General features: G+C 41.6%; 2 protein-coding genes across 2 annotated transcripts; one reads left to right on the top strand and one right to left on the bottom strand.

The window, feature by feature from the left end:
• Positions 1-3,446: 3,446 nt before the first annotated feature.
• On the top strand, positions 3,447-4,976 carry map1lc3cl (microtubule-associated protein 1 light chain 3 gamma, like). The gene is made up of 4 exons (XM_033626302.2): positions 3,447-3,609; positions 3,684-3,739; positions 3,834-3,940; positions 4,169-4,976. Exons 1-4 carry the CDS (start codon positions 3,552-3,554, stop codon positions 4,356-4,358), a joined length of 411 nt encoding a protein of 136 aa, XP_033482193.1. The 5' UTR covers positions 3,447-3,551; the 3' UTR covers positions 4,359-4,976.
• Positions 4,977-8,620: 3,644 nt separating this feature from the next.
• On the bottom strand, positions 8,621-26,594 carry ehd1a (EH-domain containing 1a). Its single transcript, XM_033626287.2, has 6 exons — positions 25,805-26,594; positions 20,339-20,436; positions 13,018-13,259; positions 12,190-12,360; positions 10,120-10,284; positions 8,621-9,756 (listed from the first exon to the last, which is right to left on the bottom strand). The coding sequence occupies exons 1-6, from the start codon at positions 26,191-26,193 to the stop codon at positions 9,223-9,225; spliced, it is 1,599 nt and encodes a 532-aa protein (XP_033482178.1). The 5' UTR covers positions 26,194-26,594; the 3' UTR covers positions 8,621-9,222.
• Between the last annotated feature and the right edge of the window lie 28 nt (positions 26,595-26,622).

Consider the following 26,622-nt stretch of genomic DNA (forward strand, 5'->3'; position numbering starts at 1 on the left):
TAATAGATGTAAAAGTTCTCCTGCCACACTAGCTTATACACTCTGGTCTTGCCCAGATCTCTCAGTTTACTGGTTCTCCATTTTTTGAAGCCCTTTCCAAAATACAATGGAAAAAGAATTGATCCAAATCCTCTCACAGCAATTTTTGGTTTTCATTGTGAAGACAGTCATCACAGTCACCCCCCAGAAATACGTTACAATTTTTGCAGCTAGAAAAGATATAATTTTTTGTATACATGTTTTCTTAAATGTGGAAACTAATAAATAAAGTGGGGGAGAAAAACTCAACATAGTCAACGATTAATAAGTCCCAATGTCTTCAAATGAGACAATAATGAAGTCCCAGTGTCCTCACACCAGTGCTTCTTAATTAACAGCATCTTATCTCGTTCCTGTAGCTAAAATTGGTCAATTTTGTTGCCATATCAAACTACAAACATTATTAATCATAAATAAATACATCTCAACCATTAAATGTGATCAGGTTTTGGACCTTGTCCATTTTTGTGTTGGGGTCAGCTGCAGCTTGACCTGGCAGAGATGGCTGCCATCTTGTTTTTACATGGATTAGTGTATTGTGGTATTACTGCCACTAGATGGCACAAAAAAAGTGTCCACATACGAGGACAGCAGGTCTAAGTTAAGTAGAATAAAATATAAGGTCAAGTAAACCCAAAATGTGATGTCCTCATATGAGGACACAGGGTCTCAGGAGTATATGTTTTGTAAATGATAAAAGAGAGCACATCTTATAAATCAACATACGCAGCTATTCTGTGTGCAGTGCCTGTATGACAAAGGGAATAAAGGACTTCTTATGCTCCTGCTGGTTGTTGCGACACTAAATCAAAGGACATATAATGGCAGCTCAAATTCTGGGTGTAATGGCTGTCAGGTATCTGCAGTTATAGGCAATGTTTCATTTTATTTTTTATATTTTACTGTATTATTTGAGTTTACGTTGAGTTCAAATGGTGCATAATCCTCATTTAAGTTGAACAGACTTGAGCTGCATTTACATTCCTTTAAACCCTTCATACAAGTCATGCCATTTATGAATATCAAAGTAAAAAAAAGGACGATTATTCAGGTTTTATCAGCTAGACTAATTCATGGTGAAGCTGCAGGGGAAAAACATCTAATATGATAATGATTTGTCAGTTATGTGTGTGTATTCTGTGAGTTTGACAGGTGCAGTGCACTTTGCCCTAGTGCCACCTTTCAGCCAGCAGAGGGTGATCTTCATCCACAGCCATCTGTTCTACAGGCTGCTGGATCCTGAACTGTAACAGGAAAAATGGCTTTTACATATTTGGGTTAAATTATGTGTACAAACAGTTGTGGGTTTATTTACAGTGGAGAGGACAGCATATGAGAAAAAGCACAATGCTGCATAGTTCAACAGCAGCCTCCAACACCATCACACTGTTAAAACAAAACTTCTTTTAAATAGTTTCAACAAAACTGATGATTGTAACTTCTTTGAAGGTCGGATCCACAGCAGAGCTGTTGTATCAGACTGCTTTAGTTTAGCTACATTTACATTTTAAACTGGCAACTGAGTGTGCAGTGGTAGACAAAGTACTCACATCTTGTAAGCTACTTAAGTAAAAGTAGTAATACCTCCATATAGAAGTACTCTGTATGTTGAGGTTTTGTGTTCAAAACTGTACTAATTATGCAGAATGACCCATTTCAGAATAATAGACAATTCATTAGGTATACTATTGATTGTAACTAGTCATGCATTCATGTGTCAGTCACTTTAACACCGTCTTTGAGTGCCATGAAAAGCGTTATATAAGTATAATGTATTATTATTTCATTATCATTAATAACATTGCAGCTAGTAAAGATAAAGTTCATTTTTATTTCTTCATACTGGGTAGCTTTTGAACCGACACAGGAGCAAGACACACAGACTTCGGTGGGTTTGCACATCTTTATAGTTGTTATGCATCTTTTTGTTGTTTATGTGTTCCTTTGTGGCCATTTTGTGTGTCCTTGTGGTTGTTTTATGTCTCCTTAAGATGATTTTGTGTCTTTTTTAAGTCAATCTGTGTCTCCCTGTAGTAATTTTGTGTCTCTCTGAGGTAATTTCGTGTCTTTTTGAAGTCATTCTGTGTCTCTTTAAGGTAGCTTTGTGTCTTTTTGAGGTCATTTTGTGTCTCTTTGAAGTCATTTTGTGTCTCCCTGTAGTAATTTCGTGTCTTTTTTTTTTGTAATTTTGTGTCTCTTTAAGGTAATTTTGTATCTTTTTGAAGTCATTTTGTGTGTCCTTGTGGTTGTTTTGTGTCTCTTTGAGGTAATTTTGTGTCTTTTTGAAGTCATTTTGTGTCTCCTTGTGGTTGTTTTAAGTCTCCTTAAGGTAATTTTGTATCATTTTGAAGTCATTTTGTGTCTCCTTGTGGTTGTTTTGTGTCTCTTTGAGGTCATTTTGTGTCTTTTTGAGGTAAATTTGTGTCTTTTTGTAGGTATTTGGGTCTCTTTTATGTCATTTTCTATCTTATTGGAATAAATCTGAGTCTTTTTGTGTCACTTTGTAGTAGTTTTGTCTCTCTTTGTGGTTGTTTTGCCAGTTTTTGTAATTATTGTGTGTCTCCTTTCAGTGCCTTTACATCTCTTTGGTCTTTTTATGTCTCTTTGTGGTCATTCGGAGTCTCTTTCTGGTCAGTATGTGTTCATTTGAGTGACAATTTGCTGGTGAAGATTAGGGGGGCCTCCTGCCCCCTGGGCTTTTTCCCAGTAGGACCACTGAGTAAACCGTCCATGCCCCTGAGGATCAATAAAGTTCTAACTTAATCTACATTTTGTTGATTATATTTTGTATTATTAATCAGATCCGTACTGATTTTGTAATCTTCTATCATTTTCCTGATCATACTCACATACTTTTACGTAAGTAACATTATAAATGCAGCGGAGTGTTTTCACAGGGTGGTATTGGTGCTTTTACATAAGTAGAGGAGCTGAATACTTCGTTCACCACTGCAGTGTGGAATAATGACTCATATCATCACTCCAGTGAGTGTAACTATTGACTATGATTGTTCTTAAAATTGATGAAACAATAGTGTGACAACTGTAATGTGGCAGTGAGGTCAAAGGTCACGTCTCATGATAAAGGTGGCAGCAGGTCCATCTGGTGTCCCTGTTTGTCTGAACATCATGTGGTGTTTATGTTCCTCACATGGTGGGCTGCCCTCATTACACTCCTGTCTTCATATTCGTACCCCCCCATTACGAATGTGTACGTGACAGTGGCGCCTAATATCACCAGTATGTGTGAGAATGCCCTGTGAGATAACTAGTATGTGTGAATCTGCATCCACACACACTGCCCACCAGGACGAGGAGTGTGTCAGTGTGTGTTGGTGTCACATGTTGACCCCTCCCTGCTCCTGTCTCCTATAAAACACCAGCGGTCTCAGCAGCTCAGTGGGGTTTGCTGATTTCCACCCGAGGGGACTTCACTGTCAGCCCGGGAAAGACCGCCGCACCGCCTCCATCACCGCTAGTCTCTGCACACCGCCCAAAGCTTCAAACTAAACATGGCTCCTTATGAGAAATCAATGGAAATGATGCCCTTTAAGCAAAGGAAATGCCTCGGTAAGTCACATTTTGTTACTTGCATGACCTCATAATGTGCTGATGCTGATTTTACAAAGTGTACTTCTTTTCAGAAACAAGAAAAGATGAAGTGTGCAGCATTCGGACTAAATTCCCCAACAAACTGCCGGTAAGTTTCCATGCACACAGAAAGCCAGTTTTAAACTTTCTATGGCATGTGAACGCACCACCAGCTGACCCCTGATGAGTGTTTCTGTGTTCAGGTGATTGTTGAGCGTTACATCCGTGAAAAGACTCTCCCCCTGTTGGACAAAACAAAGTTCCTGGTTCCCTTCGAGCTCACCTTGGGTCAGTTCCTCTGCCTGCTCAGGTAAATGATTTGTGACACCGTGTGCTCGTAGAATCAACAGACTTTCTCTCAGCCAGCTTGAGTTTTCTAGCTCTTTCTTTCTCACTCCAACCCTCCCTTATCTCCACATTCTCCCCCGAAGCTGTCAGCTCTGCTGTTGTTCTCTCTCTTCCTCCCTCATACTCCTTTGTCCTAAAATCATCTGCTGTTTTCCATCCACCTCTCCAACTGTCTTTGTCTTTCTTTCAGGAATAAGATTGCCTTGGAGTCCACCCAGGCTCTGTTCCTCCTGGTGGCAGAGAAGAGCATGTCCTGCATGTCCTCCAGCATGGGGGAGGTTTACTCCCGCCACAGGGACACCGACGGCTTCCTCTACATCACCTACGCCTCCCAGGAGATGTTCGGAGCACCTCGACCAGCAGCCAGGCCGCCCTGCTGAGCCTGAAGCACATGAAATAAACTTTATCATCAGTGGAGACACCACATGACAGAGACTTTTTGTCCAGTTTTTTGAGCCCCAAACTGCAAGTCAGCCTACCTCATGAGATTTCCTGGACGTTCAAACCTTGAACCAGACTGGGATGGACAAGACTCACCCCAATGATGCTGTTTTTAAGACAGATTGATTGTTCAATTGGCGAGTTATTGGCTGTTGCTCCAAAATCTTAAAGAAAATGTGAGGTTTTTCTGTTTATTTATGTCCTCACTGATCAAAAATGTCCATATCTACCCTTCAGTTACCTCCGAAACATCGAGCTTCAATGCAAACACACTTGTTGTCACATTGCTGTAATGCCAGTTCAGTATAAAATCACAGCAACTCTTCTCCACGCCACACGAACGGGGTCAATGTCTCTCTGGTAATCAGACTCCTTTTTAGCACTTATGTCCCTCGTCCTCCTCTCTTGTCTTTGATTGCATCTTCATCCTCGTCTTTCCCTAAAAATGTGAATCTGTGCTTCAGGCTCTTGAGGCAGTTATTTAAAAAGAATGGATGTCAATTGATTGTTGCTCTGATTTGTTCTGTATCCAAAAAAATAAACTCTTGTCATTTTAATTTATTGACTCTCTGTGATATTATGTTGCTGCTCGAAAAAGATGAAAATGTCACCTTCTCATGTGACTGCTGCGTTTTTTAATTTGATCTCCAGATGTTTTTAGGGTCACTGCATGCAGCTTGAGCAGTTGAGAAGTTTGTCAAACCACAGACAAACTGTTTAATCCTGCATGTTTAGTTAAAACTTCAACATTAGACACTGTTTTTTAATGATCCTTTAGGGGTTTTTGGGCGGTTAAAGCTCCACTGTATTAACCACAGTTCCATCTATGGGTTTGTTACACTTGAAGTGCAATGATTTCACAGTGTACTTTTACTCATATGTACTTGTACTCACACACACAGGTGCCTCATTCCTCACCTGCCTCTGAGAGTTTGCACTCCCTCCACATGACTGTGTTATATAAGCCTGACCCAGTCAACTACCTGCAGGGGTCAGTGTGTCAGGGGGGCTGGGTGGGGTTATTTTTAGACATAGAAGTGTGTGTGAGAGAGAAGGGGGTAAAGAGAAAGAGTCGGAGGGGAGTGACGGGGTTACAGAGGGAGAACAAAGACACAGAAAAACAGGTTAAAAGCTGCTTGCTGTAAACATGTGGAAGAAACGGAGGGAAGAGGGAAAAAGACAGTGACGTCCTAACAGAGGACGACAGGAAAAAGGAAACACTGTATAGGAGAGATATACATGCAGTGGGGGAGTGACACAGCTATCAAAATACACACAGGGACGTACAGTCACTTCACACCACTGTGGGCATTCAAGCAGCTTTCTGTCAATGTATTATCAGAGCGGAACAAGAGGAACCCTGAAGCTGCTGCCAGCTGTAAATTATCTAATGCTGTCAGTAGTAATGCTCGTCACAAACTGAGGCTGCAGCGCTTATTTCCACAAGATCAGACAAAAAGGGGAAAATACAGAAGTCACTGTTTGAAATGATGCAGAGAAAGATGTTGAATTATGATGTAAGTGTAGATCACATAGTCAAGAATCTTGACAAATTGCCACCCCTGCTGGACTGTAAATCGCTTATAATCTCTAAAACACTGTGTTCTTCTTCTTCTGGCTCTCTGCATTGTTTCCCTCCTAATGGATTATTTCATTTTTGTTTGTTTTTCTTTTGTTTGTTTTTTGTTGTTGTTCTTGTTATCTGTAAAGCATCTTTGAGTATCAAGAAATGTGCCATATATTATTATCATTATCATTATTATTATTATTATTATTATTAGTTTTTAAATTTATTTCATTTTAGTTTCTATTTATATTTTTTAAGTATTTTAATGTATTTTTTATTTGTCGTGTGTGTGTGTTTGTATATTGACATAGTTTTGTATCTGTTATGTTTCTTGAAATTCTATTGAAGAAAATATATTTTTGTAAAAAGTAAAACACGATGATTTTGACTACAATTCAATGCATTAGTTTACTTACTGTTTTTCTTTAAGACACCAAACATATATATTGATATTTCAACCAATTGTAAGGTTACATAAACTACAGTAAACTACAGAAATGCTTGAAAGCATACAACATGCAACAGACAGTCAGTGCTTTACAACATTTTGACAGAAACTTAAAGGATTTCTTTTTTTACAAGAAAGGATTTGTTTTTTTGGCACAGGGACGATGCTTTAGTCTGGACCTCTTCTCTCCAATTTGGAGAAAAGTCTTCTAAACTGTTTTATTTGGTTGGATAATATGTAACATATAATATAATGATTTGTTATGGATGATTTTTCATCCACTGTGTATCTGTTTTTACACAACTTATTATGAAATATTTATTGCTGTTATTTGATCCATTTTATCCCTCTGTTCATACCTCCTTTATGAATCTTAAGCACTCTCTTCATAGAAGTCTGTCCAGCATGTTTTGAAACCTATGCTCTGCAGCAGGGACACTCAGTTTGTTTTGCACAGTGGACAGCTGTGCAAAACAACAGGAGACCAGAGGTGTTTCTATTTGAGGAGCTCAGCCAAGACCTCTCCTGGGGGGGGGGAGTCTGGCACTTTGTTTCATTGATAAGCTCTGTTTTGACGCTTACTCAAAGTTTTCAAAATACCCCAGTGAGAATCAATTTATTCTGAGAGCCATAAACTGAGCATCACCAATCTATGGTGTAGTCAGGGGCAGTGGTGTAGTGGTGGTTGATGAGGTAGCCGTAAATGGGCAGAATAAGAGGTGGGTATACCCATTATACCTACGTGTACCGTCCACTATGACACTGCTCAAGGGCCACCTAGGGAAAAATTAATAAAAAGTAAAGTCACCAGATTCACACAAATAGTTTTTGCATTTTGTGTGTGTGTGTGTGTGTGTATCAAAATGCTGGATAATTTCACCTCATGAGGCTTCATGAATCCTTCAAATGAAACAATCCAAGAAGAGGAATCACACTTTGATTCACACCTGTGACACAAGGGGATCACAAAGTATCACAACTGAGAAAGGTTTGGAAATGCTGTTATAAGTGCTGCTGCTGTTTTGGCAAAGACAGTCCATAACCATACAGTGCATAATGTTAGAACTGGCCCTTACATGAGTCGATCGAAACACAATACCTGCAATAACTGATCAAGACACAAGAGAGCGCCTCTGGACTTTATCAAAGATGAAATCTGCCGCCACTGTGGGGAAAAAAAACCCAGCTGGTGAGCATCATGTGTGTCTGACGCTGACTGATAACCCAGTGAGTCAGTGTGCAGAATTTTAATGAGTCTCCACGCAGGGCTGAGTGTGCTGCTGCTGAGGGAGAGACGCATGACTCTGAGTGCAGCGTGGAGAATCAAATTGTGTTTTACAGAGGACGACTGGTGCTGAAAACAACCAGGTGATGTTGAGACAGAGGCACAGATGTGGGAATAATGTAAATATACATGTAGTTTAAGATACAGTATGGGAATGTGTTTACGTAATTCTTGGCCTTGCATCAATCACCTGGCTGCTGCAAGGTTCACCATCTAACGTTGAGGTGCATCTGATTTGCATTTCAGTTTCTTGCACCTACGTACATTTGAATTATGCAAACAGACGTCAGAGCAGACTTGGACTTGCTCAGGTTATATAATAGTGCAGGTTAACAAGGTGAATGTAGAGTGACATTATAAGCAGCCTGCTTCATCTCTATTCAGACTCCAGATGTGACTTTAATAAAGCTACAGCTTCCTGTCTTTCTGTTTATGATTTGTGCTCGTCTGCTTGAGCCTGGAGTGAGTTTCTGGCTCTGTAAATTGTCTCCATGTGTTCTTAAAAAGCTCCAGAGAAAGTCACAAGTGTCTCCCTCCACTGCTGTTTTCAATTTGCCCTCAGAAATATGCAGAGGGGACTCGTGTCATGGGCAAATGGCCTTATATGTCCCGTGGCAGGGCTGACAATGACTGTTTGTGTCCTACAGAGGGCGTCACACTTCAATGAAACTATCACAAATGTGGACATTTCAAAATAAAAGGAATAAAAGGGATGACCTCAGCGTGACACAGTCCTTGGCGTGACCCTCACTGACAAACTGTGACTACAAATTAAAGCCACAAAAGCTCTGATTGTCCCAACTTTAATTACTGTGTCTTTCCTCTGTGCGTCAAACATGTCAATCCAATTAATGTCATGTATCATGGGAAAAAATCAATAAACATCCACATACCAAATGAGTCAGATGGTACAGTACTCCTTTTTAATTATCTGGCAAAATAATAAAAAGGGAAGCATTTGGAAAGAGTCAAAGTTAACAGTCAGGAAATACAAAAATATAGATAAAACAATTCTAACAGCTGTTTCGATTTATTTCCTCTTTCTCTCTCCAAATGGAAAAAAAACTATATTTCTTTGGATCAACATATAATAATATGGACTGTATACTTAGAAGACATCTTTTACACAGGATGCACAAATCCATGTTCGGCCCCGTCATGCAACCTCCATCTATCCGTCAGTTCGTGATACGGTAATGTCCTTTCAGCGGTTTGCAAATCACACCCCCCCTCCCTCCCTACATTTATTTGTAATAGATACCTAAATATTCTCCCCTACTGCACAAAGATGGACCTCCCCTCCCCTCCCTCCCACCTCCCCCCCGAACCCCTCCAGTCTCTCTCTGGTGAAAAAGATCACAGCGACACCTCCTCCTGGTGTGTCAGGAAGCCTGGAGACTCACAGCTTGATGGAGGATGACGCTGTTCATGCTTGTCCTGAAGGTGGTGTAAAGCGTTGACATGGCTCGTCTCCTTACTGCTCCCATTCCTCCTCCTCCTCCTTTAGGCCTCCATGATTGTCCCACGTTTTGACGGGGGCACAAGGTGATCAGGCAGTGCTGACGGCAGCTCGTGGCCCTCCAGCTTCACCTTGATGAGGTGGTTGGCCAGGGCGAACTCCTCCTCGTCGAGGAGGCCGTCTTTATCCACGTCTGCTAGCTTCCAGATCTTTCCCAGGACTGTGTTGGGCAGTTTGGACTTAAGCATCTCCTTCTTGGCCGCGGCGCCGGACACTTTGCCGTGGATGGGAGAGAGGGTGTAGAAGATCTCATCATATGTAGGCTTGTCGCGACCCACCACCCACTCCAGCTCGTCGATGCCTTCGCTGGCGCCCTCTCCGTAGCCGTGACCGAAGGGGCCACTCATGGTTCCCTCAAAGGCTCCACCCTTGACAGACTGGCTGGGCATGGCGGCCTCTTCCTGGCGCACCATGGCCATGAGGCGGGCGATGTCGTTGGCGAGCATGTCCTCCACAGCCTCCAGCAGCTTGGGCTTCAGCGATGCGAACTTAGAGAAGTCCTGACCATTCAGCTGCTCCTGAAAGTGGAGAGAAAACAGGAATTGGTGATAGAAATAGATCAGTCAATGGCTACCGATGGGTGTAGCGTACAAGAAGCAGGATTTCCTGACAAACCAGGAAAAATAAATCTCATCCCCGTCCTGGCCCATCCTGGAGGGCAAGGGCAGGAAAGAAGGGCAGGGATGTGAAGAGAGTAAAGGTCAGAAGGTCATACTACTCTGAACCTGTATTTAACACTTTATATAACACCCCAAAATAGAGTTAAAGCTGTTATTTCATCAAGTATCTAACACTCAAAGTCTGCTGTGTATGTGGCTCCATTTATCACTCAATTAATCTTTTTTTTTTTTTTTTTTTTTTTTTTTTAAATTTATCTCTACCTGCATCCTGGCCATGTTGGGGAAGTCGCCAGGAGAGATCTGTTGCTCCTTCTCGATCCTGTGATAGATCTCTCCCAGGTTGGCTATCAGCTCCTTCTTCTTGGAATCCTTTCCAAACATACTCGGCATTTCCTTCTTTAGAGAGCTGATGATGTAGGCCTGCACCTGGACACCATAAAGGAAACAGGACAGACGTATTATGAGTGATTACTGAACTGGGCTTCTGTGGAAACTACTTCATGAACTGACTGAATAAACTGAGTTTGGTGTTCGAAGGCACATATCCTCTATGGATTTGAGTCTGGAGTAAAATACCAAAGGAGAGACCTGACTAGAGTCCCCCAAAAACAGTTCACATGTCCTCATCACCTGAATCAGGGGCTTTCTGATGCTACCAAAAATAAGTTTAAAGTATCCCTCCAGTCAAAAAATGTATCTTGCTTATTGTTACTTTTCTTGGATGCTGAAGCCTCACTCTATTGTTATGCTGTCAACGATAACGGTTCTGAATATTTTTACGGTTTTAATACTCATCTTCCGCAGTATCGATACACTCGCTCTTGTTTGCTCTCTCACGTGACACAAACCGCTGCAGTTCCACATAGCACTTATATCTAAAACTAAAACAAGGTGTGAACAAAACATTTTAAATAACTGAAACTGGAAAAAAAAACCTAGACCTTAGAAAAAAACAAAAACTAAGTGAAATGATATTGTGTACCCACAAAACTAACTAAAATAAAATAAAAAAGTATACAGGAAAAATCTGAAGTTTTAGTCTTTGTCAATTTGGTAAAATCTGTCATCACAACAAGCACATGGAGGCATTGGTGTGTATGTTTATTAAGAATGGGATGACTGGGAGTCAACTGCCCTCATAAACTGCTGTGTTTGTATTGTTAATACCTAATTTGAACTTTAAAAATCTTCCCTCTGAAAAATACCCTCCATATTACGGTAAGCTAATACTGAAACTTAATCAAAACTAAATTAAAACTAAACATTTTTACACAATAAACCCCTAACTAAATGAGCAAACCTACTCTGAAAAACTAACTGAAACTAAACCGAATCAAAAACAGAAATAGAAACTAAATAAAAACGAAAAACTCATGAAAAATGCAAAACAATAACTCTGCACTCACTCGCAGTGAGGTTTTGTTTGGTACTGAATATCAGTATTTTCAAGGCCCTGTATTGAAGTTAGAAACAACACGTGTTCATGGTCCGATATGTCGCTAACACAAGCGTGATGTGGAAACATGAAGCCTCCAGGACACAAACAGTGAGAGTGAGGACCTCTCAGTTAACTGGTAGACATCTTGTGTCCAGCAGTTAAAAAGGAGGGGTTTTTCAATGAGGTAGAAGGAGTAGATGCATCACAAGATTGTTTTGTTAATGGAAAAAACCTATCGGACATACCTTGTACTTCAAACAGTGTCTTCAAACATGTGCGGCAGGGATTTTTAAAATTGGGAACTTATGAAATACCCAGAAATAGCCTGGTAGCAGAAATAACAGATCATCCCTCTTCCCTTCTTGTAAGTGTTACGAGGTTATTGGTTCATCACATTTCTCTAATCTTCAGACTTATGATTGTGCTCACTTCCACCTTTAGTTATTTAGAATATTAAGTACAAACAAAGCTAAAAACAGGACATTTTTTGTGTAATCCCCTTCATGTGGGGCTGAAGTGGAAATGGTTTTAAGTGGAATCCTTCAAAAAATACATAATAGATTGCTGAGACATTTGGCTCAGACATTCATGTCCCCCTCAGGATAAATTGCAATGACCTTTCACCTAATGCCTCCATCAGGTCAAAATGTTTATTAGTCCAATACTTAACCAAATACTTGCAAAACTAATGACATCCTCATCAAAGTTGTACTTTGTGTTTAATGCTAATTAGCACATGTGAGCATGCTAAGACTCTAAAGTAAGATGGTTAACATTATATCTGTGAAAATAAGCATGTTAGCATTGTCACTGTTAGCATTAAGCTCAAAGCACTGCTGTGGCTCACTAAGCTGCTAGCTTGCCTGTAGACTCTCAGTCTTATTAATGCCTACCTTGGCAAGGCGCGCTCGTTTGATGAGGTCATTGAGTTTGCGTAGAGCTGCATTACGTGGCAACGACTGGATGTCTAAGAACAGGTCCTGCTCCTCGGCCTCGAACAACTTCCTGTTGTCTGGCACCAATAGGGGCTGGGCCCAGAACGACCCGATGTACACGCGTACCACCTGGAATAAAGTTTGCACAAGTTAACCTCTTTTAATCATCGCTGTTCACCAGGTTACACTTTACTGCCCACACCCACACCAGAGGAAATTCTTTCACAAGTCAAATGACAAGAATGTTTAAACAGATACAAAAATACATTTTCATACTTAAAATAGACAAACAGGATGTGTGACAACGCTGTGAGGTTGACAGTGAAGCAACAACATAAATTTAAAATGTGTTCATTGCTTCACATTCTGTAGAGAAGCTTCACAATACAATGCACTTTCAAAGTCAATGAATAATTTTCTGCATGATCCAAAGGTTTCTCTGGGATCGGTTTATGAATATTGCAGATCAAACATTAACCAAACAGTCAGGGGAAAATCATAAGACAAGCCAGGTCACACGATATCAGGTAGCACAAGTTTTTTCCATTGTCTTTTGTTACAAGACAAACTGAGAACATTAGAAAGAATAATCTTAAAATCTGTCACTATTCAATGACGGCATCCTGGGAAAAGTCATCTGACTTCTGATCAGGCTCACCTGCAAGTCACATTTTCCTAAAACATTAAGATTTCAGTCCATGATCCGACTGAGATTGAAACGTTGTCCATTTAGTTAACATTGTGGATTCCACAGAGGCACAAATGTGGGGCTCTAATGGTTTTTACCTCAGGCGTGTTAATGATTTTTCCCAAAGACCACATCAGCGCTCCGTAGACCCTCATCAGCTGCTGGGTGCTGATCTGGTCCGCCTTGTTCAGCACCACACGCATTTTGTCCTCATGGTTCTTCAGAGCTCGGATCACCTCTGAGAACTCATCTGAGATGTCCAGCTTGTGGGCGTCGAACAGGAGGATAATGCGGTCCACGCGCTCTGCAAACCACTCCAGCACGGCAGCAAAGTCATAACCTGCAGAGAGAAAAGGGAAAGAGGTTGTGTGTTTAAAAATGGGAACAGCACAGACACTGTTGTGCCCCAATGACCTGCACCACTGCTCTGTTACTGGCTTTGTTTACAGTTGAATCACTGCATTTTTCCCCTCTCTGAGCTGAATGACTGACTGACATCAGGTCAGAGTAACATTTAATCTTGTAAGTATTTAGACTGGAAACAACTACCTGACATTAGCTTTACAAAATAATATTAATGAAAAACTTGCTTTACATGACTGAACCAGGATCAAAACATTTTAGGATTCATGCAAATAAAATCCGGCAAATTAAAGGTCCAGTGTGTAGGATTAATTGGTATCTAGCGGTGAGGGTGCAGAACTGAAACTTCTCTCATGTGCCAAGCCTGTAGAAGAACTACGGTGATGGACACGAAAACATGAATGGCCCTATCAAGAGTCAACGTTGGTTCTGACCATTCTGGGCTACTGTAGAACAACATGGTGGACTCTGTATGCAGATATTAACAGCTTATCCTACAGTAACAAAAAAAACAATGATTCTTATTTTTCAGGTGAGTATAAACTAATAAAAACATAGTAAAGAATATTATACACCATTACTGCCAATAGATGTCCCTAAATTCTACACACTGGACATTTAAGTAATGAGAAAGTAAATGAATTTAAAAAATAAGAATAAAAAATAAGGATAAATACTAAGAATACAACAAACAAGCTATGTTGGGAATAAACTGCCTTAAAAGGATGCTGCATTACTGTTACACAATGTGAGTGAGGGCAGGGAGTATTCAGATTTAACATGCCCTGTCATGTCAACCACTCTGTTTCTTTGTTGTCTGAGTCGGACATTTCTTTTAGCGATAATTCTGCCTTTACTTGTTTTAATGCTGTCTTACCTAACACATGTGACTGCACAGTGTTCACTGATATCTTGGGCCAATACTCCAAAGTACTTGTAAAGATTATTTGTCAGTGTAATATCTTTATGTCTTGTTGTTTTGGTAATCAGCTGAGTGAGATTCAATTCAGAATGGAGCCTGTAACAGAGGAACATGCACACTGATGTACCCCACCAGCATGTGCAGTAACTTAAAATTAACTGTCATCGACACTGGACTGGAATAGTAATCAATAGATACACTGATCTTTAAGGTTTGAAAAAAATGTGTATTTACACAGGCAGTTTTAGTTGCGTTAGCTCTTAATATCTTTCAAGTATTTAATTATTTTATTATGGTGTTGTAACTGACATGGCAATGTCATAAAAATGTTTTAATAAAGATGGAAAAAAATGGATTATTTGTATCATTTAGATTTCCCCTTTCTTGTCAGTCTGAAAGCATGTCTCATATTTTGCATTGGTGCTGCTTTTACAAATACTACACCAAGTATGTTGGTGTGGAAAAATACAAGAGTTCAACCTACAAAGAGTTAAATGGCTCTAATCAGTCAATAACTGTATGTGGGCAGGTTTTAATTGTGGGTTCTATGTCCATATTCCAAGTCATGTTGATCCATTGATGTTTAGATAAGAGCTTTCAAGAGGCAGGACTATTTCCCCCCAGGTTACCTATTAACTAGCTTTACTGGGACAGCATGAGAGCTGTATAAAGGTTAAGACAGTCTGAACAGTTTCAAGTCCTTTTTGAAAATCTAGTCTATTTACAGCATGCATCAAGAATGAAATGACCTCATATTCCAGCAATGTGTCTGATAAGAAACAAGCTCGATTTTAACGAGAGACAGAAAAGGAACCAACAGAGAGCACATTCGAGACAGACAGGACAACAGGATAAAATTCTACGCAGTGTCACACAGATGACGATTACACCAAAATGTGTCGAGCCTGAGCTGGAGTACAGAAACTTGCCCTACTACTCACTTCCTTTGGTCATTTGAAAAACAAGAGGACTAATTCAAATGACTAAGCTTCCCTTTTCCTCAAGGAACTGAGGAAGGAAGAGAGAATTGTGGTTCTGATTAACGTCTGTGTGTCATCTGATCAGAGAAGAATGCAGTTGCTCCGAGAGCTCATCTCGGCTGTCGCACAATCAGCGGCAGATCTGCTGCACATGCATTCCAACATAGCTGGCTTTTGTCTGTGTCTGAGCACATGTATACAAAAGAGAGATACAGAGAGATACAGTAGATGGACAGAATCCGACTGTCATATATAGATAAAACAAGAACAGAGAGCGAGAGGATGACGGGGGTTGAGTAAAAGTGAAAGAACAAAAACAAACACCAACACAGGAAAACACCTTAGACAAACAGGAGTTTGAGCCTGTTTGTGTGCATGACAAAATGTGAAAGTAAAGGGGGATAAAGGGGGAATACTTAAAGTCCAAGATCCCTGTGGGAGCCAGCTGAGTCGTTCTCTCTCAAGTCTGTTTAAACACACGTCAGGGAATCAGACAGAGAGACAGCTGCTCGAGCTTAGGCTTACTTATAGCACACAGCATCAACAACTGCTGTGTCTCTACCATGTGCATAGACATGTAGGGATACAGCCGAGGGCTCATGACAAATTTGGACAGGCCTCATAATAATGTGCCAATCACTGACGGACAGCAGAGAAGTTGAAATACCAGGCTGTAAAGTTACTTGTCTTGTTGAGAAATCTAAAATCTGGTAATTTTAGAAGACACATTTTCTTTTAAATAATTTAGCGTATACACTCATTCACTTCCTTGGTGAGAGTAAGATGAGAGGATCAATACCATGTCATCCCATTTAAGCACCGTAAATATGAGTCAGTCCCCTGAGAGGTGCACCAAGCATTGTAGCCAATTTTTATAGTCGCCAAACAGTGGAATTGCACCCTTTTCTTGATGCCATGTGGCCTGAAAAGACTTTCCCATAGACTTACATTGTGAAACAGATGTCTGGAAATCAATGGATCAGTTTTTTTGAGTGTCACAACCCCCACGAAATGACTTGTTTCACTGTCAGAGTTTGATCCATTCAGTTCGATAACATTTTGAATGTCTAGAAGAGCTGCATGATTGAATCATTTTATCCCCATTCAAGTTAGCAGAGTGCTTGACCGGAAGTTAGTCGCTCAGCCAGCGAAGTCTCTAGTGCGCCTGCTCTATGGGCCCGACAGCGTAGAGGGAGAGCTGATCATCTGGGTAATTTTATATACAGCAGTTGAACTTTTTTGGCTGCCAGTGCCACTGAGCAACTTTCAGAGGAATGAACAGGGCCCTGCCTCCAAAGCTGTATCCAGTTCTCTTTATACTATATATATATATTTACAGTCTACGCTAAGCTAAACTAAGCTAAGCTAAGATATGCTAAGCTAAACATCTGCGAAGGTAGGCAGCTTCATATTTAGTGTAAAGACATGAAGCCAAAATGTCTAACTATTACAACAATGACACAGGGATACGTTACAGCCACAAGGTCTAGAAGTTGCAACTAAGCTTCTGGCAGCATTTTTTCTATAGGCTAAATTTGCTGAATGGCATTAACTGTATCAGCAGCAGCCGCTATGGGAAGGTGCAAACCAGTTCTGCAAATTCAGTTTCGTTATAGTTTTCAACACTTGATGTTTCACAAAGGAACAAGCGCTGAGCCACACTTGCTGACCTCATCAAAAAATGAATCCAAAATCAAAGTGTTATGCAATCACAAACCGTCCATGAATGAACAACACTATTTCAGTGTATGTGATTGTAAAGCTGTCTGCACTGACACACACACATGCACACATGCCCGTCACACCTCAGCTGCAATCCAACCTGTCTTGTTTAAATATGACACAGTGAGTACAGTATGTCTGGGTAGTACAGTAGTGTATGTGTGTTTATATAGAAACAGTTAAAAGGATAACGTGTGCATGAGCGCGTGCAGGATTGAGAAAGACGGGAAGTGCATGTCTCTCTGTTCTAGAGAGTATGAATATTAAAGTATGTATATATAGACACAAAAATGAGGTATGAGGTATAAGATTTCACCTGCTCCTCTTTTTGAATGGGTCACCTCCACATGACAGTCTTTTCATTCTTACACACTTCCTTGAGCTTCTTATCAGATGGTAATTTACGCTTGTATGTTTACAGACGCTTTTGTGGCCTTTTCAGTGTCTCTGCCAGCCAACCCATACTATTTCCGTCTCGTCTTCTGCTTCTTATGAGGGCTGCAACTAACTTTTTTCAGTCCAAGTTAACCTGACGACTATTTTCTCCATTAACTGATTATTTGTTAAATCTATGAAAGGTCAGAAAACAAGACAAATGCCCAAAGTAATGTGCTCAAATGCTTTGTTGTGTGCTTTAAACACTCCAAACTCTTAAGATATTTAGTTAATAGTGATATAAAACAGAGAAAGTTTGTCATTCCTCCTTAAAAAAATGCCTTAAAAGATGATAATTATGTGAACAGCTGTCAATTAATTATGTATTGACTGACTTTCACTTAAGCTCTATGTCTTAATATTTTTTCTCTCTCCCCCTTCTTGCTGTGTGCCGTGGGAAATCCGACTCTGTAATAAAGAGCAGATTTACTGAATGTATTAGCTGTGAGGCCGTGGTGGAGGAGGTGGTGGGAGGGGTGCAGTCTTGGGAAACTCTCTCCTATGTTTGCCATTTTACTCCACATCCTTTCTCTAGAGTACACAAAAAAACTTGTGTGTGTGCTTCCTCTTAGAGGGACTCAGATCAGGTAGAAAAAGCAGAAGTTGTGTTCAGCTGTGTGTTATCTTTTGCCTGAGTTATGTAGCATCATCAAAAGTAAAAGAAAAACTGTGTATATGGCAATTTTGAAGTGACCCTGTAGGGCAGAGAATTGTTGCAGCATGTGGACAAATGGATAAAAATGTGAATTGGTTTATTACCACAGGGAAATGACTCAGATATAAAGTGATAAATGATACCACACTGAACAAATAGAGGGTACACAGCTACAGTGGTGGAAAAAAGTTTTCGGACACCCTTAAAATTTTACACGATCTCAAATATTATCATGAAATATTTGTGGAAAAATCTTTTTTGTGTTTCAAAAGGTGTGGCTGCATTAGACAGATACAAACAAATACAAATTATATTTTTTTGTTTATTGTTTACACGAAAAACTAACAAAACTAAATTCTTGATAGTTTCAATATGTCAGTTCTCAACATTGTTGGTATCAAAGTCAACAAATAACAGAGAATGTGTTCAAAACTGAACAAAAAATAAATAAACCATCACATCATCAAATTAATATTTAATAGTCCTGCCATTGGCACGCAGTAGAGCTCAAATCCTGGCTGGCATGTTCCCCACGAGCCTTTCACACTGTTGAGGGGTAATCTTGTCCCATTCGTCTTGAATTACTGCTTTTAATTCTTCTAAATTCTTTGGTTTATGCTTTGAAACAGACCTTTTGATAATCCACCACAGATTTTCAATGGGGCTCATGTCCAGGGATTGAGCTGGCCACTCTAAGACCTGGATACTGTGCTCCTGCAGCCAAGGTCTACTGGCCTTGGATGTGTGGCAAGGGGCATTATCTTGTTGAAACATCCAGTTTTTACCTCGATAAAACAGTGCACGCGCAGAAGGGAGCATGTGGGTTTCGAGAATGGTACAATACTTGGTAGAGTTCAATGTGCCATCACAGACAGTGAGATGACCAACACCAGCAGCACTCATGCATCCCCAAACCATGATACTGCCTCCACCATGCTTGACAGTAGGTACTGTACATGCTGGAGATAATGCTTCGCCTGGCTTTCTGCGTACCCTCACATTAGTAGGAGGAAGATAAAGCTGAAAACTGGACTCATCTGACCACAAAATCTTCTTCCAATTCCTGGCTGTCCAGTTCTTGTGTGCCTGGGCCCAACGACGCCGGGCTAACCTCTGTCTCTCATTGATCAGGGGCTTCTTGATAGCCTTGTAGGACCTTAAGCCATGATCTAAAAGTCGGCCACGTACAGCGCGGGTGGAACACCGGACACCAGTTTGGTTTGACCACTGCTGCTGAAGCTCCTGTGATGTCATTCGGTGGTTTTGCCTGCACATGCGGATCAGGATGCGGTCATTTCTTGCTGAAGAAACCCTTGGACGCCCAGATCTTGGTTTGTCTTCCAAGCTGTTGGTTCGTCTGTATTTCTGCAGAGTGTATCCAACTGCTGAAGGACTGCATCTGCACTTCCTGGCTATCTGGCGGCAGCGGTACCCTTCCTGGCTGAGAATCTTTATCTTCAGGCGTGTTTCCTGCGTTAGGTTCCTTGTTTTAGCCATTTTTGTGTCTGAAGAACTTTCAAATGTGCTGGCTTTATGTAGACACGAAGCTTGGCAACAAAAATTGTGTCTTTTAATAAAAAGAACGACCTTCATCACTGGTACCAAAATGACCCAATACTCAAAATTTCTTATGTATTTTTATGGAACCAATCAATTTTAAGTTTTTAATGGCTTTTTTAGGATTTATTTAGTATTTTGGCTGTGACTGTACTAAAAGAAATTGCACTTGAAGACCTAAGAGTGATTCTTAATGCAATATTTCACAAATGCATGGGGTGTCCGAAAACTTTTTTCCACCACTGTACATGGAGGAAATGTTTTTGATTATTGTTGTTAATTCTATCTTGTATTGTAAACCTGGGTACAGGCTGATCTGAAAATAGAAAGAAAAACAAAAAAGAAGGATGTGAAAGAGAATGGTGTCATAGAAAACCACAGGTACAGTGACAGGAAATGAACTTCAGTGTGGTTTGCACCCTCTGTGCCGCCGTCAAGCTGTGAAGGCCTCCATCAGATTTACATGACCTGATAGGTTGGGCTCTGAACCGCGGGCCTTAGGAGTTAAATACAGGTTTGACAACACTGTGAGCTAGACTGCTACAGTTGACTTTGTAGAGTACATGCCAAACAAAAATACCAGAGCGACTTGGGCAAATAAAGAGCATGTAAGTTGTCTTAGCATGCTTCCTTTTCATATCTGAAGTTGTAACTTCCTGTGATCATTTTGCGTGCATGCAAGCTCAGTATTTCAGAGTTTCCGAGCAGAGAGGGTGTGGATCTATGTAACAGTAGTAATACTAGAGAGTAGATGGATAAAGTGTAGATGTTTATGTTAGGCTAACCTCTGCTTATCCTCTGTTTCTCTCCGGACAGGATTCCAGGAGTATCGATGATACTGATGCTCTCCAGGACGGGGTTAGGCATCTGGGCACACATGAACCTGCCAAGAAAATACAATGATGAGAGATGGCAGTGCATGGCAGGGGAGAAAAAGAAAGTAAAAGCAAGTGGAAAGAAAGAGAGGACCAAGAGTATGAGACATAGAGGTAGAGAGGGAGGGTGGGAGAGACGCCAAAAACCAGTCAGGTGAGAGTGTTTATACATAAGCTTAGCATTAAACAGACATTATTCTGGAGCTTTTCAGTAACAACCTTCATGCTCTCATGCATTAAGTGGAGTGCCCTTCCTGGATAAGACATACAGCTGAAACACAAAGTAGCAGTAGAGGTAAAGGAAGGTTTGGGTTCAGGGTGCTGCTGCTACCCCATTTTCAGAAGTCTTTCCCGTAAAAAAATTCCACTTAGATTTCAAAATAATAATGCCAAAGTATCAGGGTTTTCCCACATTGCACATCTGACATCTGGTGAATAATTTGACCTTGACATGAAGGTTTCAGCTAACAAGAATTCTAATTACTGATTCATCTGCCTATTAAAAGGTCCAGTGTGGAGAAATTAGGGAGACATATTGGCAGAAATGTGATATGATAAGTATGTTTCCCCTAATGAGCCGTTTATATCTACACTGGATATGGCTCCTCATCCACAGAGTACGCCATGTTTCTACAGGGGTCCAGAACAGACAAACCAAACCGTGACTCTAGAAAGGGCCGTTCACATTTTTGCATCAACCGCCAAAGTTAGTAACCCCTTCATGACTGGCAATGTCAGAAAAACACAGATTATTTCATGTTATACTGCTTTCTTCAGTGTTTTAACCAGTTTGACCACCAGGTCTGTTTGTTTAGGAGAGAAAGAGTCCTCTGCAGATAATTAAGCTCTTGGTTAAAACCTCCTGAACATCTGAATCTTAAGATATCAGGGGAAAAAGGGGAGCACCCATTACCAGCTGCTGGGCTAGCAGCCCATCTGCTACAAGCCTAACAGCATCGAAAAAACTGATTTGGAACTAGAAACTGCTTTATTCAGTGTTTTTACCAGTTTAAATCATCTGGTCTGCTTGTTTTGGAGAGGACGGGAACTCTGTGGATAATTCAGCGTCTGGTAAAAACCTCCTGAACAAGAAACACTGAAGGAATCCTAAGTGGGAGCTAACGTTTAGCACATGGGAGAAGTTTAAGCTGGTTGCCGTCAGCAATCCTCGCCGTTAGATGCCGCTAAATCCTATGTAGTGTTTCTTTAATTTCCCAAGAGTGAAAGATGCCAGCCACAGTTTCCTAAGTCAAGGGTGACATATTTAAATTGCTTGTTTTCTCTGACTAAGAATAGCAAAATGTAAGATATTCAATATGGTATCAAATATGGCACACACATTTATTGGTCTGCAACAACAGTGACACAACATAATGATTCAGTCAGATTTTCCAAACAGCAGGGGGTGGTGGGTGGCGTGCTTGTAAGAGATTACCATTGATGTAGGAATGTTCGGGAAACACTGGGACAGTACATTTTAAGTTATGAACTGTAGGCCTGAGTCATTCACAGCGTAACACAATTCACTACACAATGCTTTCCTTTAAGGCCGGGACACACAGGTTTAAACTTTAAAGGGGAGTGCCGCTCTCCAAGAGAAATCCAGCCAAGGCACACAGACTCATGCAAACACAGACAGACATACACACTATGAAGCGTGGGAGGATGAGTGGTTTTGCATAAACCCACGATGTCCCACTCAGGACAAAGAAGGGGATTGTGAAGACACCCCACAGCTTAGAGTACTGCTTCTCGCTCTGTTGCTCTTTCACTCAATCTGAACCGATACTCACAACATGAGCTCAGAGGCACAGGGTCATAAGACCGGGAGAACCGTGCTTTTACATTCCTGCTGCAACCACACTGAGGGCAGACACACACACACATGTGCACACATACACACCACAAACCCTAACAGAGACCCCTTACCACACGTAGGGAGGAAAAAGGAAAATCCAAGGACAATGAACAAGTCAAAGATATTTGAGAGATGGCCTCCTTGCATAGTGATCCTATGCACACTATTACATTACAATAACACTGACTGCCAAAGATAACAAACACACAGGCTTTTTTCCATTCCCTCTCATAGCTGGTGGCGTATGATATCTAGTTGGAATTTTGGCACCACTTTTCCATTTAACTATCTATCCCGACATTTTCCACAGAGAGCTTGTAGGAAAAAATGCTCCGATGAACTGGAGCTGGAATTCTTAGAAACAGAGGACCCTGACAGGCAAGGGGGCCCCCAAGAGCCCTCAGCTATCTGAGATCAATCGCTGCTTGATCATGTTTCTAGAAAGTGAGAAACCCCATCTTCTCTGTGAGGCTGCAATCCTGGCAAGAAGGCATGGGTTAATACTTCATGTCATGTGACTGGGGGTCTGGCTCCAGCTCATGAAAGAGGGCCTTCCGCTCTTGCCGCACCGCCTGACCTATGACCTTCCCTCACATCATAACCTCAACTTCCTGTAGAGAAAAGGAAACAGGGTGGCTGTAGCTGGGGCTAGGGATGTGGGCAGGGAGGTTACAACTTTGTCACTTTTCCATGCTTTCTTCCTCTAAAATGTTGTGTGTGTGAATAAATGATCTATGTATCATACATCTATATCTACACACATGTGCTCATGTATTTGTTTATGTGCTCTGTAAGGCTGTGCATGTGTCAGCCCCTATCTGAGTAAAGTGCAGAGTCAGTGTCCTGGACTGAAAGGCCATGAGCAGGACAGGACAGAGCGGGACAGCATAGGCCAGGGCAGGCCAGTGCGGAACTTAAACTCTGCTGACTCAGGTTTTACTGACTAATGGCTTACAGAGAGCACAAACACACCGAGGGCCTCTCACTGCGGGGGTATTTTAACCAAAAGGAAGCAGGAGCTATGAAATATGCGTGTCTATCTGGAATTACTTTTAAGGAAGCATTTAGGATTTACAAATTAGTGCAAATGCTATGAGACACAATCTGAAACAAGGCTGCTTCAAAATAGAAATAATGATAAAGCTATAAAAATTGGCAAGCTGGCAGAGTACAGCAGCCACCGGTACTTCTGGTTTTACCAAATCCAAGAGCAAACTGTAGGTGTGTGAATCACATGGCTGATTCCTGTTTACTCTCTTCATAAATAACTGATTATGTAGAGACTAAGTCCTATCTGAGGCCAGTAGTTAAAGGCTAATCTGCAGGTTGAATGACTGTGGTTAAAGAACTACACCGTGGAGCTACCATCGCGCTGAGCAAGACCTTGTGTGCTCCTCTGACATGGTATTTTCTCCTGCACCTTAAACACGTCAATATTTAACAGTCTGATCCTTCATATCTACATCTATGAGTACAAACACATTCAGTCAACCAGCAGCTGAAGGCCAATCCAAATACTTTTGGCCTCCTCAAAGGAAAGTGGAAAACTGGCCCAGTCTGAGCCACATGCAGCCCAGTTCCAAATGTGCGTCTGGATCTGGTTCTTGACAGACTTTTAATCAACTGTCGGACAGCTCTGGTGTATGTGCCATCACAACTGATTCATTCTTTATAAGGTCTACACACACAAAGCTGTCATCATCATACACACATATTCTGTTACATATATGATCATGTGAGCTTTCCCTGAGCCAATGAAAAACCACTCGAGCCTGAATTCAAACCACAAGTCCCGTGATATCATAGGACTGCGTCCAACAGTTTGACAAATGATGCTACAATGGACAATAGCCTTTGTTTATACACAATCTTATCTGGTTTCCCCTCACGTCTGTAATAAACTCCAGAGGGGTGAATCGAGGCCCCTGAGATCTAACACCTCCCCACTCTTCTAAACATTTTATCTGAAATGCATGACTTCACTTTTCCCAGTTTGACTGATGCAGTTTGACAGAGGCTTACACTCATGCAAGATAAAACATACTCCACATAATTCAGGGCAAGGACCTCAATGGATTACAGGAAATAGGGCTAACAGGGGAAGTGTCAACTTGAGATTTTGTTTGTACTAATACAACATAATAACAGATTAAGATTACGTCTGTCCACAAGTCAGTCATTTGTGTATTATTTGTCCGTCTGTTTGGCTTGCGATTCCTGTGCAGGGTGACACCACTGGCCACCAGGAAGAGAGGGGATATACCAACATCCTCTTCAGGAAGTGACACCATCAACAAATGCATGTCAGCCATCTGATGTCATAATAAATCCACAGACAATAGATTGGATTAAGATGTTTTCAAAAAACGTCACGCTGGCTCTGACTCACAGTACCTGGTTTGTGCAGTCTCACCTTGGACTCTGAGTTCTCTCTCTGTTCTATTTTTGTTTCTTTCACTTTCTCTTCTGCTTTTATTTTGTTCTTTTCTACAATTTCAAAAGTTTTGCCTTCTCATCTTGCATTAGTCAGTGAAAGCCCCACCTGTGCAACACTTATGAGTCATTTGAGTTTTTGCCATGAGAACACTTTGACATCCTGCTGAATACCAGGCCTAAGTGTCATTGTGCTCTAGACGTTTCTTCATAATCTCTGGTTCATCAGTCATGTGGAACAAACTCGGATAAGCCTAATGTCTTAGTGAACCACCTGCTGACTCGATGAAACAGAACTACAAGAAGACTGACTGTCACACCAAAAACCTTTAACCCTTTGCGATAAGATTTCATAAGGCCTACACGCAGGTAGGGGAATTGGCTTTTCGGCTTCTAGCAATGAGGCAACACTTATATGACCATGAGGTATGAAACTTGTGGCACCTCCATCCGAGGGCAGGGCAAGGTCAGCTTGTTGCCGAGCAACACTTACAACTATTTCTATGCTGGGGCCATGCTGTGACATTGGGACAAAACGATCTGTCACCGCCAGTGGCTCTGCCAGGTGCTTCGAGGAGGAGGTGCCTGAAGAGGGGCAAGGTACAATTTTAACTGGCAGGGTTTGATCCAAAGTGAAAGGACAAAAAGGAGAGAGTGGGGTCAGGTGTTGGAAAGCACCTTCCTTCCTGCTTTGCCATACACAGAGTGGCTCTTCTACATTCCTATTGACACAAAACATTTTCTCAGGATGATGGAAGAGGGAAAGTCTTTGCGCTGAGACTGCTAGGAACATTGTGCAACAGCATACTGTGAAATTACCTGAGTGGTACATGTAAGGACATGCAGGGAGGGCATTTAAATCATGGCCATGGGTGATGTGTTGTCATGATACGGTTCTTAACAAACAGCTGTTATCTAATGACATCTCAAGGCAGCCATGACATTTACCTAACATATTCATTTAAATCACCCATTAATAAATAGCTGTAGGGCTCTAACCGCTAAGTTTCCATAATCCTAGTGTATTACATTTTTCACATAGCTCAGTGTAAGCTCTTTAATGTGGTCTGAGGACATAGTTTTACCTGTTAAGAAACGCGTTGCCAAAAGCGTTGAGTTTGCGGAAGGGCTTCTTGGGGTCGACAACCAGAGCGTTACCCGGTATCTGCCCCTCCTGCTCGCCGTGCATCACCGCGATGAAAGAGTCCGTAGTGGGCTCGGGGCCAATCCGCATACCGGGGAAGTCCTGCTCCATGAGGTGCCGGATGAAGGTGGTCTTCCCGGTGGAGTACTGGCCCACCAGGAGCACCATGGGCTTGTTGTCGAAGTCGGCATCTTCGAGTGCAGGGGAGTGGAAGTCGTGGAATCGATACGTGTCCTCCAGCGGGAACAGTTTGGTCCGGTAAAGCCGCCGCAGACCCTCCGACACGTTCTGAAACAGCTCGGGGTCCTTCTTCAAGTTTTTCCTGAACATGGTTACTGATTTTTTTGCCCTTAGTTGACACCACTGCGTGGGTCTCCCCTTGAATAACTGTCTGGTTTAGGTGGTGTGGATCTCTCCCACCGTCAAGAGAGTAGCTGCCTGCTGGAATAAAGCAACGGCTGGGCGAGGTCTGGGGAAGTTTTTTGTCCCCACCCTCCTCTTCGCTAGCTAGCCACACACACTACGAGTCACTCATTCAGGGAGGACTCCCTCTTCAGCTGACGTTGCCTAATGTACGAGAGCCAACTAAAGTCCACCACAAACACTGGCAGCTGGGCGCCGTCTAATACTACAGACCTGTGACTGTATAACCGCTACAACTCCTGTTAGCAGGGAGCTAACTCGGTTAGCATTCGAACCGGCTGTCAGTTAGTGAACCCTTCCGGAGATAGCTGGTTGGCACGCGGATGCCGGAAATGG

The sequence above is a fragment of the Epinephelus lanceolatus genome, chromosome 7 (assembly GCF_041903045.1).
Source record: "Epinephelus lanceolatus isolate andai-2023 chromosome 7, ASM4190304v1, whole genome shotgun sequence".
NCBI classification, from domain to species: Eukaryota; Metazoa; Chordata; class Actinopteri; order Perciformes; family Serranidae; genus Epinephelus; species Epinephelus lanceolatus.